The following is a 15,955-nucleotide window of genomic DNA, read 5'->3' on the forward strand; positions in this document are numbered from 1 at the left end:
CTAACACTTCTACTGAGGGGACAATGTGACTACATTAGGGGCCTTGAAAATGGCAGTGTTTCAGCCATTTTCAGCCATTTCAGCTGATTCTACTCTGGAGAACTGTATCTTAAGAAAATATAAACTACGAAGAATGCTTTTCTATACAAAGCATGTTATTGAAGAGTAATTTATAATCGTGAAAAGTGGGAAAATTGGAGAATGGTTAAGTAAGTTATGCAATCAAGAACAATGAAACACCATACAGCTCATTAAAATGAAGTTCATACAACTGAGTGGGCTTGAGGGCACGTGATGCAGTGAGCACTTGGTGTTCAAGAAGACTGAGGAATCAGGGTGCCTGACTGGCTCAGTTGGTAGAACATGTGACTCGATCTCAGGGGCATGAGTTCCATCCCCATGTTGGGCACAAAGTCCGTGTGTGTATGTCTGTGTGTGTGTGTAAGGAAGTAAATAGGATAAAATGAAATAGGATAAAAATTATCTGCACAATAACATCTCAACCTCACACAAAATAGAATTTTTAAAAATGAAATCCACTGAAATTTCAAGAGTGATTGTTTCCAAGTAGTAGTGTTAGGAGATATTTTTTCCATCATCTTTACTCCAGTGAGTTCAAATGTTACACAATACACACACTGCTTCTATAATTAGAAAATCAAAAGAGTAAAACACAGGAGCGTCTGGGTGGCTCAGTGGGTTAAGCCTCTGCCTTCAGCTCAGATCATGATCTCAGGGTCCTGGGATCAAGCCCCACATCAGGCTCTCTACTCAGCGGGGAGCCTGCTTCCCCCTGCCTCTCTGCCTATTTGTGATCTCTCTGTCAAATAAATAAATAAAATCTTTGAAAAAAAAAAAAGAGCAAAACACAAAACAGCTGAAAGACTCATCTATTCCCGTGTTCAAACAACTTCGTAGAGACAGTATTCACAGACCTATCCAGAGAACTCAAAGTAATGGACTACAAGTAACTTATTTTTTAAACAAATTCCCAGTAGTTTTTCATCCTCTTCATCTGTTCACTGTTAGAATATCGAGTTTGGAAAAAAAAATAATAATAACCTGTACCTACAATCTTTCCATCATTGATAGGATCAAAGTACCACCTCAACGTCTCAGCCTCTGAGCTACCTGTATTGCCCAATAGGGCTTTCCAAAGTGCTTGAAACAAACAAGGAAGTTTCTCTTTTTAGATCAACTCCAAGTCCCATCCTCCAGACCAGTGCCAACCATAAAGAGGAAGGATCTTTCCAAGGCCCTTTTGAAAAAGTCCAAGAAAGGTCTGGGCTGGTGTGACCAGACAAGCAATCCCCACCTCTACTGTCCTATTAGGAGAAAGGCTGCTCTTGGCAAAAAGCTATACCACTGGGTTTAGAAGACACAGTGATGATGGTATTTTTGGTAGAGAAATGACCTCAAAATGATGACAAGTGTCTAACACAGACTCTTGCTACAGAAGACCCTACAGATGGATGAAAAGACAACAGGCTGTGTCATCAGGCACCACTAGCTTCCTATCTCACTGGTGTCACTTACAAGGGTTGCGACCTTGGTAAGTTAACTTCCCTAAACTTCCCGTAAAACAGGGAGAATAATCCCCACCCAAAGGACAGTAGTGAACAGTCAGTAAGCGAACAGAAGTGTAGCACCTACATAATAAATGGCACCTGCCAAGCATTCTTAATGACAGCTTTTACTCTTACGGCTGGTCTCCAGGCTCATTTCACTCTTTCATCTGAAATGGTGCCCTTTTCAAAACAGAGTAAGAGTATTTAAATCCTGTAGCTTGGACAAACCAACTCTGAAGGCAGTTGTGTCAGTATCTTGACTGAAGCTCATCTCAAAATTCCTAACAAAGGCATTTTAGTAACAGGAAATCTAGCCAAGACCTCAGAAAGCCTATAGAATCTGGGCCTTAAACTTCATCATTCGGAAGAAGAGGGACCAAAGCCCACGGAGCTTTGGAGTTACGACCTCATAATCAACACAACCCATTACACCAGAGGTTTGACCCTAGACAAGTAGTTAATCCCTGTGAACACCAGTTCCTTCTACAGGGAATGGAAAGAATAGTAATTAGAATTGATAGGAGATTTAAAAAAAAAACAGCCTATTGTAAAGTATCCGCACATCACAGTTGATTAACATAGAAGTTCTTCTTGTCATACATTTAGTTTCAACTTCTGGTAATTCATGTCATCCATGTTCATCAGTTGGGGCCTGAACATTAGGGGGAAAAAAAATCTCAAAGCACAGAGGACCACTCTGACCCTCAGTCAGTACTTACGTCGGCAGACCTTACAGCACTGGCCAGCAATGTGCACGGGGAGGGAGTCCGGGGAGCAACTGAGAGGGGGACAGGACATCCTTCGACACTCGACAGTGCCACTCTGAGGAAGGAAGGACAGGAAAGGAATCTCAGAAGTGCTCTTTGAAATTTCCCTTTTTTGGCAAGAGCTCACATCTCATCTTCGAAATCTCATCAGGGAAAGAGAAGCAGGGTGAGGAATTCCCAGTCTACTCGAGGATCACAAATGAAGCATTTTCTCCAGCCCAGATGAACCTGTGCCACCTCAGTTACTTTTCTGATATACATCACTGCCCTCATTCCACCTACCCATGTGGGCTAAGTAGATTAGGCAGAAAACAAAAGCCTATTTTTACAAGAACATAAATAACACCTTCTGCAGACCCTGTCAATCATCACTGAGGCCCTAACAATCCATTTTGTATTTTCCCCACACAAAGGCATCCTTCAGATAGTTATCAAATAATTTCAACCGCACAGAGTTCACAGACTAATTTTGGGGGTGCTCTTGAATTCTCTGAAAGAGATGGAGTATACAGATGATGGATACCCTGGAAGTCGGAGGGAGGGAGGGGGGCCGGGACAAGGGAAGGTGGGTCTTGCGAGTCTCTGAAACAGATGACAGAGACCTTGTAAATTACAATAAAAACATCTAGAAACTAACTAACTATATCTCGTTCTAAAATGTATTCTAGGAGCACCTGGGTGGCTCAGTGGGTTAAGCCTCTGCCTTTGGCTCGGGTCATGGTCTCAGGGTCCTGGGATCGAGCCCCGCATTAGGCTCTCTGCTCAGTGGGGAGTCTGCTTCCCCCCTCTCTCTGCCTGCCTCTCTGCCTACTTGTGATCTCTCTCTGTCAAATAAATAAATAAAATCTTTTAAAAAATAAAAAAATAAAATGTATTCTAGCAGTGAAAAGCTGTGACTGAAGCTAACCATTAGGTTGCTTGAAAAATCACCGAAGTCCCTTCCTCCCTCTGATATTCTCAAATCCTCAAACTCCACAGGGTAAGTCTGTTAGTAACAATGTTATGTCATATTAGAGTGTGCTGTCAAATAGAAGCTGATTTTTACTTCCAAGTATTTAGAGATGAAATGACACTCTTCCGGGTTCCCCTCACGATAGCTCAGGTTGCTAGGTAGAAGCTTATTGGTAGAAAGATCATACAGACCTCCTAAAGTAAGCATTGTATACTACAAGACCAGATTATACAATAAGTAGTGAAAATGCCCCCCTACCACTCTGTTTATTGACAAAGAGGCTTACTTTGCAAGTGCAGTTCCGGCAGTGATCCCCATCAACCCAGGAGTCTTGATCTCTGTAGAGAAGTCCACTCACTTGGCAGGTCTTCTCGCAGTGACAGTTTTCCAACTGACTAAGTCTTGTCTCTGCATAATTTAACTGCAAGTAAGAGGCACTAGGTGTAATTACTTTCATTCAGTTGCACTGTCCTAACAAAGCTAATAGTGAGGAGGGAAAAAAAATCCAAGGAGAAGGAAGGAAAAAAATGCTTAGAGCAGCTAACTTATTCTTAGCCAGATTATTTTAAAAAAACAAAAAACAAACAAACAAACAAACAAACAAAAAAAAACAGAAACAAAAACCAAAACCATGAGGTGGAATCATTCTAAACTGAAGACATATTGGCTCCTATGGTCTAATGAGCACCAAATGAGACATTAAACTGTATCTCAGGGACCTCATGAGTATATATAAACATGTGTGCTTCCAGCTCAAGCCCACACAGAAACACTCATAATGAATGTGTTCTCAAGGACTCATTACAATGTTTACAGGAGATCTCATCAGCAACTCCGATGCACTAACATTTATCTCCCACCATTCTCTCTGTGTTCGCACACTAACCAGAGTGCCACGGTTTTCAGGCAGGGACGTCACTGCTTCCTCTCTTCTGAAAAATTCCTGGGAGCTGGGACCAGGAAAAGGGAAATGCATACAAGGATCTGGTTTCTCCCCTGCTCAGGAACCCCCAGAATGAATGCCCCAGGAATCCATTTTGATGTGTTCAAAGGTGACGAGAGGCAACGAAACCCCGAGGTCAGATCAGGATTTAGGGAGAAGCTTGTTTCATTTTCACAGGTCCCAGAGCTATTATCAGTAATCGCAGAACCTTAGAGTCTCTAACTTGAAAAGGGTCATAACGTTGGAATGTCGTGACAAGCAACCCCTTCCAGTGACTCACCAGCCTCTCTTCACACATCTACAACAGAAGGACACTACGCTTAAAAACTTTTTTTGGTGAGCTCTGGATGTTTGAAACCTCCTTCTTGGTGGGAGCTGTGAAATCTCTCCCCACTTTTCCTATCCGACCTACTTTTGCCTTCTAACCAGTCCTAACCAACCTACTCTCTCCAAACAACTGAGGTCAGCCCGTCTTCACACCTGCTCTGGGCCACACTCAGCACACTCTGAGCTCATAAAACAGGAGGCCAAGCCTCTCTCCTGATCACTTTCCATGCAGCCTACTGGGGTCGCCTTCAAACATATGATGGGGAAAAAAATTCAACTTTGATAGAATCTCACACATACTCAAATGTAACTCGATCCAATAGCAGTATTACCATTTCCTTTTTCTTTAGAGACGGCCTTGATTGAAAAATGTACTACTTTCTAAGTCCAAGGAGTTTCTATTTTCTTTCTTGACCATACTTGTACCTCTGTGTCTTCAGTATTTCCCCCACATAGATCAAGCCAATTTCTGGTCCAACCAAGACCGTTTCAAGCCAATATTTTAGATATAATGGTTGAATATGGGTTGAGGACTCCCAAAATCTTTCTATGCTAACTGTGGTTCCGTTCCTTACATGTTCCTCTCAATTACTCCTACCAGCACTGCTGAGCACCACTGTCTAAAAATGGAATCCACTGGGGTGCCTGGGTGGCTCAGTGGGTTAAAGCCTCTGCCTTTGGCTCAGGTCATGATCCCAGAGTCCTGGGATCGAGCCCCGCATCGGGCTCTCTGCTCCGCGGGGAGTCTGCTTCCCCCTTTCTCTCTGCCTGCCTCTCTGCCTACTTGTGATCTCTGCCTGTCAAATAAATAAATAAAATCTTTAATAATAATAATAAAATAAAAATAAAAATGGAATCCACATGTAATTCCAAACTTGGCTTTTGTCATTTATTTCATTCTCTTCCTCCAAAAGTTTAGAATCTCTCAAGAAAAAGTTTCCCACCTGCCTTTTGTGGGCTGTACCGATGGGCAGAGGGCAAAAGCAAATAGGATGCTAGATAAGGCACCTGCACCATCATCAGAATGCAGAGTTAACTATGCCTAAAATATTAGCCTCCTGGGACTGCTCCTGCATGCACCATCTTCCAAAAATTCAGATTCATGTAAAGCTCTGGCTCAATGAGAGTTTCTGGAGTCCATGAGAATTAAGTTCTTTGGCAATTCTTTAGGGGACACATTAAATACACTTCTTAGAATTTGGTGAGGTAAAGTAAGTACAACTACATTTAGGTAAGAGGTAGTGACAGCTCACTGCATATTACCTTTACGTCACTTCTATAGCCCCTGTAGATCCCACAAAAGGGTAGTGACTGATGGATGACCTTGGGTTGAAAAAGAGTTCAACTAGACCGGCATCCCTCCTAAAAGTGGCTGAGAACAGGGCATTTGTGAGAAGAAATGAGCCTCACTCTGAAATCCAACAATCTACTGCCTACATCACTCCAAGAAACTTCTTAAAGACTAAATGACTCCAAAAGCAATTCTGTGACTGCCCAAGTTTCCTGAAAACCCAGGAATTTGCCTAAAGGCAGTCTCATCAATTTCCCATACTGTCCAACAAAACTGAGCTATGCTCACCTACAAAACTCAATACCAAGAAAACCTCAGTTTTAATGGAAGCTATTCTCAGGGCAGATGTTTCCCTTCTGAACTCTGTTTTTACTTTTTAATACATTTAGCCTTTTCTGACAACATTGAAAAGCCCTAATCTCTGTAATAAGAAAAGTGCATGAGAAAGGCACAAAAGCCAAGACATATTAAGGCAAAAAGCTAATTTTTCAAAGACACTTACTATGTAACTTTCCCCTCCTTCTTCCCCCCTGTTGAATGCTAGAACAATAAAAGGAGAAAAACAGCTCTGAACCAAAAAATGAACTACAATTTGTCATTGGTATTAGCATGCTGATTTTACCCAAATTCATTTTCAAAAGCTATTTCTACACTACCTGCCATTTCCTCCAAGAAAGCCTACAGATCCAAAATTGATCAAGAAGCAAATCTACACCTCTGTTCAGTCTTACCTTTGTTCATGCATTTATCTAAGCAACCATGGGCAGAATCATTTATTCTTAACTCTACACATTCGAAGACAGACATCAGAGGACTTTTTCACAGCAAGAGGTCAACAAATGGATGAGTACATTAGTCGTGCAGTGGGGTGCACTTTTCTTTCTTTGAAATGCTATTTATTTGGCATTTGCTACATCGAAGGGAAAAAAAAACTTTTATTGTGTTAAACTTTTAAGTTTAACTGGAAAAATCACTATTGAGCTCCTCGCAACAATGAAAGTCTCAAAATTAAATATGTTTCAAGCTGAAATGCCACTCCAAGTGCTGTTTGATTTGCATAAATAGATTTGTCAAAGATTTGAGTAGCAGTAATCAAATTCCCAGTCTCCAGCATCTCTGCTTCCTGAGCTTGAAGGCAGAATGCAATTACAGGACAGGTGGGATGCAAGAGCAAGACAGGTCCCGATCCCATCACGAGATACGCAGCCCAGCAGTGGGTTCGTTCCCACAACGTCAGGACTACCTGAGAAAACTCCCAGAGGAAGTCAGGAACCGGTGGTCTCTTGGAGATGGCTTAGGGAATGGGACAGAAGACACCTTCCCTGTATTTCTCTACCTTGAAAAAGGTTCACTGTGCCAGGATGCCAGGATTTTTCAAAGAGGACTCTTATGAACCTTGACCTGAAGGTACATGCAAGCTCCTCCCATGATATGTCCTGTGTTCAGCAAGGGCATAGTCATCCTGCAGCACCCTCTCTCCTGAAGAGAGAAAAGAGAGCAAGCCCTCCTGGGCAGAGCCCTGGGCTCATCTGGTGGTGCATCTGTTTGATGTGATTATGGCTGCCAACTCCTGTCCAGCTTGTGCAGTGGGCTTGCTCTCTGGTAAGATGCCATGGCCTTCCACTAGGACACCATGTAAGGACTTTCCACGGGTTTCCAAGACCTCCTGGCACCTAACTCTAAGGCCAGGAACCCGACAGCAACTCATGGCTATTGCCAGGCAAGGTGGACATTTTCTTAGTGACCATCTTCCCCTAGTGGCGGTCCATTTTTTTCTAGGTTTAACAATAAAATGAACAACTACAACTTAGTGAGTGCCTACTGTATGCCATCCACCAAACCAGAACTTTAAATCTCACATGCCTGGTCTCTCGGGATCTTCATAAAATCAAAATTAATTGTCACCCTTTTACATATGGAGAAACACCAACTAGGAGAAGGTCAATGAGCCTCCAAGGTCCCACCTTGATGGCTGCACAGAGTAAAGGGGAAAGGAGGTAGGGAGCAGGGTCTGCCCATATTGGGAGCTCTTAAAGGAAACTCCTACATAAAGATGTGGGCCCAAAGGCCTATATCCTCAGTTTAAGAGTACACATAAAGGAAATAAGGTTTACACGAAGCACAGAAAAAGGCCTTCCTGTTCAGACTGTGGCACAGGCAAGAGGGAACTATATTCCTTGAGAATTCTTAAAGAATTCTTGGCTAAGAATTCACCTGGTTTATCCTAGGTTTGCAGTGTGATTCTGAGAAGCCTTGATGATCTGAAAACCTTTAAGGAGATTATGGAATATAAGGGGGCCCTGCATGGTCCTGCCAGAAACACACAGCATGGGAACCTAGGACTCAACATCCAAACAGATTTCCAAGGAAAACAACAGATTATAAACAAAAGGGTGAGTTTAGGAGCCTTGTTCCTGCCCTGACTTTCCCCTCCAAAAGCTACTACAAGCTTCATGCTCAGGTTTCACTCCCAGCAGATTCCATCAGAACACACATTCCTCTCTTCCATTTGGCCCATTGTTCTCACAGGTCTTTCCATCCCCATGCTGGTAGCAGCCAACCTGCCTCTCTCCATCAGTCATTCCTTCTTTATGTCTTTTGTTCTTCTTTTCAATCCTCCCTTCTCCAACTACAGACTTTCTTGGTCATGATGCAGCTTTCAGAATCTGAGCCTGAGTCCCAGCTCTGCCATCCATGGTCTTGGGAAGAGTTAACATAACGTTCCTGAAACTGAGTCTTCTCATCTGGGAAATGAGCTAATAAATCAATCCCAACTCACAGGGCTGTTGTGAGGATTAAAGTGATAGGGAATACAAAACATTTAAGCACTGTAACTAACACACAGCAAATACTCTTAATATTACCTCCTATGACTGACTTTCCAGCATTTTCTAAATTAGGGGTTGATAAATTAGGGCCTGTGGACCAAATCTGGCCCACCACTCACTTTCCTCTGACCTATGAGCTAAGAATGATTTTTACATTTTTTAGTGCTCATATCTCAAGTGATTAAGTAAATTTATACATAATATTTTCTATTTTGCCTCTTGGCCTGCAGAGCCTAAAATTAACTAGCTAATCCCTTCTAAACAAGTTTACCAATGGTCCTCTTCTAGATTACTGTAGATTCCAAAATCTTCCACTGAAAACGGAAGTCCTTGGTTTTCTGATTATAATTCTATTCATGGTTTGGAAGAAACAGACTTATAAATCTTCCAAAGTGCCAGAGGCGGGGTTTAGAAGGTGGATGAAACCATTTTCTGCTTGCAATTGCCCACAATTAGATATCTACTGCCTCACAAATGCCCATTTTACATAATAACGTTTGGGGGACAGAGCTCAATGTGGCTCCTAGATAATGTACAGCTAGAAAGAGAAAAATGACATTCTCTGCAGAAGGAAAAACAAGAAAGAAAGGAGCATCCTTAAAGCCGGGGAACCACAATCACCTGAGACTGAGTGGCATGTTTCTCGTTCCAAAATTCTGGTAGCAAGCTAAAATATAATCAACACTATTGAGATCAAGCTGCTCCTGGCGAATTAAAAACACAAGCCTCTATATGCCACAAGCCAGGAAGGCAAATAATTGGCTGCATTTCACATTTCCACTGTACTCTGAACCGAAAAGCTAAAGCTTCAGCTCTCCAGTCTCGGGGTCTCCAACAGAAGTGTTCTGTCTCTCCTTTCCAGACAAAAGACAACCTGGCCCAAAACCTGGTTTGAAAGAGAAACCTTATCTTCGGCAGCACAACCGATGGGTCCAAAGCACAGCCCTGCCTCCCAAACACTTAACAACCTACGATTTTTACCCCCCTTCATGTTGCTTGGCTCATGGCTGGGAGCGGTCATAGCCGCAGGTGGCATAGGATTAATGTATCATTTTCTCTGTTATTAAAATTCTTCCTTTCACAGATTATAATGTCTCTTTGGCCCAAGCTAATTCCTTCTTCGCCCTAGGCTGGGACTCCTGTCCACAACTGATTGGTATCGTAACAATAGCATCAGACATATTTCCTATTTATCCAGTGCCTTTCAACAGAGGGCTCAGGCTTTTAGTTATAAATCAAAACCTCACATACCAACCCCCCTAACTGTCTACGTTTTTGGTTCCACCTCAGTATCTTCTGGAGTAGCCATAGTGCCTTGTTCATTACCGCCTCCTTTGTGTCTGACACAGTGGCCAATATCAGATCCTCGAAAAATGCTTGTTAACTGGATGATGGAGAGAAGGAAAAGATGTACAACTATAAAACTGAATGTGATAACAGGCAAAGTTTGCCTCCTCCACTATTTAACTCAAGACCAGTCCCGAAATAAATCACATCTTAGAAATGTGATATAATGCCTTCTCGTGACGGTAATCAGTTCCTCACAATGACTATTTTGCCCCTTCTGATTATTGGCAATTATTCTTACATTCAAAATGCATTAGCTTATAAGCAGCAGTGTCTCTGACCATCGATCATCTCACAGTGCTACTGGTGGAATGGCCAGTGGGCAAATTCCTTTTCCTCCCCCAGGGAATCCACAGTGATACATACAGCCTCTTTCTTCCAAACATTCTTCAAGTAAACATTTTGATATAGCCTAATAGTATCAAAGAGGTAAATGGTTATGTTTTCTATAGGTAGTCCTATTTCAAGTAAGCATAAACCATTTTTATAGTAACATATTGCAGATGCCAAGGCTAAAAATGTTTCCATTATAGCATATCGCTTGAAATTCCAGATAGGACTAAGAAAGAAATGAAACATCACAAGTGAAATTTAGATACCTACTTTGGCAGTCATCTTGGCCAAGAGCTCTTGCAAATCCATTATTCCTTGCACCAGGCTTAAGAAATCACTGCAAGTTGGACAAGCTCAATAGAGAAAATAAGAAATGTTGATACAATGCTAATACAATAAGGAAATTTTCACAACAGTAGTTGCTTGGCTATGTTGAAGGGTTTTTGCTTTTCTGGTTAAGTATTACTTTGCAATTGGAGGGAAATCACCCAGGATTTCAGGTCTTGTTCTTCTCCTTTTATTAACAGGGAGAAAGAGAGGAACAGGAAAAAAGGACCATTAACTGAAAAGGCAATAGGACGTTTTTAAATTAAAATTAAGCCCTCATTTTTACTGAGAGGTAACTGGAAAATTGTGAATTTTTACACAGAAGAGGAGAAACTAAACTCACCTCTAAGCCAAGCAAGTTAAATAGATGTTTACTATTTATACTGTCATATTAAACCTTTCTTCCTGCATCAGTCCACAGAACCCAACTGCTAATGTAGTCTTTTTCTCACCTTCTGATGGTAATTCTATAACACATAAGCTTTTTAAAACTTAGAAGACACAGAAGTATATGATATAGATGATAAATTATCTCCCTGTCCCCACTACCTCAGAAGTCCACAGTTTTTGTATGCTTCGGGCAACATGCTTATTACCAGTAAGTTACATAATATTAGAAATGTATAAATGTTTCAAGTTGCTACTTACTGCGATTCAGGTTCGGACATTGAGTTATGTATCCATTTGGCATAAAGATGATTTTCCCATCTTGGATGATTCCCTTGATAACAGAAGAGAGAGGTGGTGATCAAGATTATGGTTACCAGTTCCAGTGGCCCCTGGACAGTCACAAGCTATCTACAGGGCACAGTGTTTTTTACAACACTGGCATCTTCACTCAAAACCCTGAGTCCGCAGTGAGCTACTCCAAACCACCCTCCTCTGGAAATATTAAAAATTACATTCGTCTTAAGAAAACTATCATTAGGGGTGCCTGGGTGGCTCAGTAGGTTAAAGCCTCTGCCTTCAGCTCCAGTCATGATCCCAGGGTCCTGGGATCAAGCCCCACATCCGGCTCTCTGCTCGGCGGGAGCCTGCTTCCCTCCCCCTCTCTCTGCCTGCCTCTCTACCTACTTGTGATCTCTGTCTGTCAAAAAATTTTTAAAAATCTAAAAAAAAGAAAACTATCATTAATTACCACTGGTGGGTATGAATGACATTGTAACAGGAAGCATCTACTATTGAACCAAAAAGACACTGATGAAAGAAACTAAAATTTCCTCAATGCCTAAGTCATCCTGGAACATTAAATCTTGCAACTTAGGTGATTTTTTTAAGCAAGGGAGAAAAGACACTACAAATATATTAGACTAAATCTTTTTGATTCATTTAATTGAGGAAATAAAAGGAGACATGGAAAGAATTGCATACAATCTTCACTCTCTGTTAACTGAATAACATGAGTGTTTGTTGGGGAGTCTTAAAACTTGCTCAGCATCATACTGTGAGTAAAAGGGGATCTTTTCATTCTGTAACTTAGTCTGGAAGAACAACCTGATTTAAGAAAGTCAATGAGGGGTGCCTGGGTGGCTCAGTGGGTTAAGCCTCTGTCTTTGGCTCAGGTCATGATCTCAGGGTCCTGGGATCAAGCCCTGCATCGGGCTCTCTGCTCAGCAGGGACCCTGTTTCCCCCACCCCCTGCCTGCCTCTCTGCCTACTTGTGATCTCTCTCTGTCAAATAAATAAATAAAATCTTAAAAAAAAAAAAAAGTCAATGAGATTGCCATCTTGCAATGACAATATTGACTTGGATTTTGGATTTTTTTTTTTTTTTGAGTATCAAGATTTTGGTTTTAGGGGTTTTTTTCTTCTTGATTTGACAGAAGAGATATCACAGAACAGACGGAAGATCCAGAAGCCAATTCAGAATATTAAGCTTAATCTGTAAATAAAATATAGGCCTAAGATCGTGCTGTAGGTCTTCCACAGGGGGTAACATTATGTGCTCGTCTTCTAAACAGAAGGTAATCAACAAATGCTGTTTTCTACTTATTCCAAACTGAAATATGAATTGGAAACATTAATAGAAATAACAGGATCATAGGACCTCTTTCTCGGAATTGAATATATTTGTTAACCTCTTCCTCTTTGAGGATGATGCAGTATTTGTGATTTTAAGAGGAGACAACCTCCTCATGGGGTGGAAACCCCTATCACTGCTTCTCAATATGAATTCAGAGTCTTTTGTGGGAAATCCCAGAAAGCAATGAATGGAGCATCAGTTAAGTCAATCAGCTTCTTCCTAGCACAAAGCTGCTCAGTTTCTCAAAGCAAGATCATGCCTTTGAGTGCCCAGGGCACCTTTCAAGCGCATTTGAGAAATAGGAGAAAAGCATGGGATTGGAAGTCAGGAGACCTGGGCTCAAGTTCTGGATCCATCTCAAGCTAACTGAGTGAACTTGAAGCATTCAGTCAACCACCTACTCTGAGTTCCAGTTGCTTCCTCTGGAAAAAAAAGTCTGGATGCAAACGCTAAAGATCCTTCTAGCACTCAAGTTCTGGGTCATTCAAACCAAGATTGTCACAATTTAGATCTCTGGACTCTCACTACCTTTCAAGTTAAACAAAAAAAATAGACAAAGCTATGTGCTTCCATCAAAGACGATTACAGAGAATGTAGAGACACATCAGAAAATATCTGCCTGATTTGAATAGGTTGAATAGGAGTGAATTCAGAGTAACCAGCTATCCCAGGTCCGCTCAGGATTTAGGGTTTCCCAGGACCTAGGACTACGGTGCTGAAACAGACTCACAAGCACACGGGGACAGCTGATCACCCTAGGAGATGTGGAAGTAGAGAAAGCACCTGTACCAGGAAAAACCAGGCCCATTCTTTTTTTTTTTTTTTTAAAGATTTTATTTATTCATTTGACAGACAGAGATCACAAGCAGGCAGAGAGGCAGGCAGAGAGAGAGGAAGGGAAGCAGGCTCCGCGCTGAGGAGAGAGCCCAACGCGGGGCTCGATCCCAGGACCCTGAGATCATGACCTGAGCCGAAGGCAGAGGTTTTAACCCACTGAGCCACCCAGGCACCCCAGGCCCATTCTTATTTTTAATCAGCCATGGAAATGGCACTCAAACCCAGAGTATACTTGTCACAGTATTAATTACCTTTCTAAAAATGAATGGAAATCCATTTGAAAAGGATATCCCTTCTGTTCTCTCAGTAGCGAGGTAATTTAGTACATATCGGTTTTCCTTTTCCTATTTTTAAAGGTGACTACTGATTTCAGTTACATTGTAAATTACAAACTGCCTCCCCCACACCTTCCCTTCACCTGCCCCCATCATCACTTCTGCCTTCCCACTTTTAATCTGACCCACACTGGGGGGTGTTCTACAAATCCTCAGGTGAAGGTTAATGACGTTGACTTGAACACAAACAGAAATAAGAGCTGACAGCTTCTCAATGCCCATTAACACCAAAACTCAAAGTACTTGGTATTTGTTCTGAGGAAAGGTCACGGAGGACAGCCCACATACTGGCATGAATACTTGTTCTTGCCAAATAAATCAAGATGGAAATGTAATTTATTTGAACGGATGTAATTCCATGTGAGACTAAAAGAAGGACAGCCATACGCTGTACGAATATCAGCTGTAACCCGAATAAGTCTGAGCATGTGTGTGTGTGTGTGTGTGTGTAGATACAAGTATATATGCACACCCATGCATGTGTCTATCTGAGCACCTTCCCCAGAACAGGAACCAGAAGGTTTTGCATTGAATTGCCATATGAACTGTTCAGTACCTGGACCTTTGTCAAAGGCAGAATTTGCTAAGCATGTAGTTTTCTTCAGAAAATGAAAGGCGCTTTATAAAATATAAACCTATACAGAAGCTCACTCTTACATCTCACAGCAAAGTCACCTGGCAATTTCTACTGATGATAATGTTCCTTCAATCCCTGCAACTTCTCCCAAAGACGAAATTAGAATAACACGGGTTTCTGTTTGTTCTCATTTAACTGTCACTGTATCTACACTTACCTGAAAAATGCAACTCTGGCAGGCCCTTATTACCCGGCCTCACCTGATCTCATTTTTTTAGACCCATGCTGCATTTCACACCATCAATCATGACAGTGCTTCTCAAACTTTGAGTTTCTTAGGAATCACCTTGCATAAGCACCTCGAGTTTGGGTAGATTCCTGGGTCATGCCTCAAATTCTGTTTCAGGAGGGCCGAGGGGGCCCAGGACACTTCTTTGTGAAAAGCTATCCCAGAAGATTCTGATGAAAAGTCAGAGTTCCACTTTAAAAAACCCTGCTCTGTTGTCAATCATTTGTGGGTTTTCTTCTGGAGGAGGGGGAGAAGTGTTATGCCACAATAATGGGTCCGTGATTAAAGGAGCGAGACTGATATAAAGCCAAGGTCAAGCAAAGCTTTATTTTGTGCCAAGCATCAAGAATCAAACTGACCGGCCAGGGCCGCGCCTCTTACAGAGAGGGCAACCTTTCTGTGTTTCACAGACTAACTTTTTTTTTTTTTAAAGATTTTATTTATTTATTTGACAGAGATCACAAGTAGGCAGAGAGGCAGGCAGAGAGAGAGGAGGAAGCAGGCTCCCTGCAGAGCAGAGAGCCCGATGCGGGGCTCGATCCCAGGACCCTGGGATCATGACCTGAGCTGAAGGCAGAGGTTTTAACCCACTGAGTCACCCAGGCGCCCCTCACAGACTAGCTTTTAAGGGCAAAGGCCTTGCGGTCAGGCCTGGCCACGCACAGGTGGCCAATGAAATTGTAACACACAGAGAAAGCTGCACAGTGATGCTAGGTGACCAACTGAATTACAATTTCACCTTGGTTAGGATTGGCGCCCAAAAGGCTCCCAAAGGGCGGGGCCCATACTCCTTGGTAGCTAGGGAGACAGTATGCATCCCCCCATTGATCGGATGTCGCCACCTGGCCTGACCCATCCTTGTATCTGTGCTTTGTTACCTGGAGCTGGTTTCTGGGACTTGTTTTTAAGTAAGTCCCCTGGGGGAGGGGGAGCAGGGACAGTTTAACTTTTTTTTTTTTTTTTTTAGATTTTATTTATTTATTTGACAAAGATCACAATTAGGGAGAGAGGCAGGCAGAGAGAGGGAGAGGAGGAAGCAGGCTCCCTGCTGAGCAGAGAGCCCGATGTGGGGCTCGATACCAGGACCCTGAGATCATGACCTGAGCTGAAGGCAGAGGCTGAACCCACTGAGCCACCCAGGCGCCCCGGGACAGTTTAACTTTAATGAAAGCCTCTTGCTAATAAATAGGCCCTTACAGAAGCAGGAGGCT

At 42.3% G+C, this 15,955-nt stretch overlaps 1 protein-coding gene across 2 annotated transcripts in view; it reads right to left on the reverse strand.

Annotated features, from left to right (window-relative positions):
- The window catches only part of NELL1 (neural EGFL like 1), an 860,623-nt gene that overhangs the window by 652,351 nt on the left and 192,317 nt on the right, over nucleotides 1-15,955 (reverse strand). For both annotated transcript variants that reach the window (XM_046016014.1, XM_046016013.1), the window contains exons 6-9: nucleotides 11,332-11,404; nucleotides 10,627-10,709; nucleotides 3,574-3,708; nucleotides 2,288-2,390 (exon numbers count right to left, since the gene is read on the reverse strand). In XM_046016014.1, coding sequence (XP_045871970.1) covers nucleotides 2,288-2,390; nucleotides 3,574-3,708; nucleotides 10,627-10,709; nucleotides 11,332-11,404 — 394 coding nt within the window. The remainder of the gene's footprint in view (nucleotides 1-2,287; nucleotides 2,391-3,573; nucleotides 3,709-10,626; nucleotides 10,710-11,331; nucleotides 11,405-15,955) is intronic.

Source organism: Meles meles, chromosome 8 (assembly GCF_922984935.1).
Source record: "Meles meles chromosome 8, mMelMel3.1 paternal haplotype, whole genome shotgun sequence".
Classification (NCBI taxonomy): Eukaryota; Metazoa; Chordata; class Mammalia; order Carnivora; family Mustelidae; genus Meles; species Meles meles.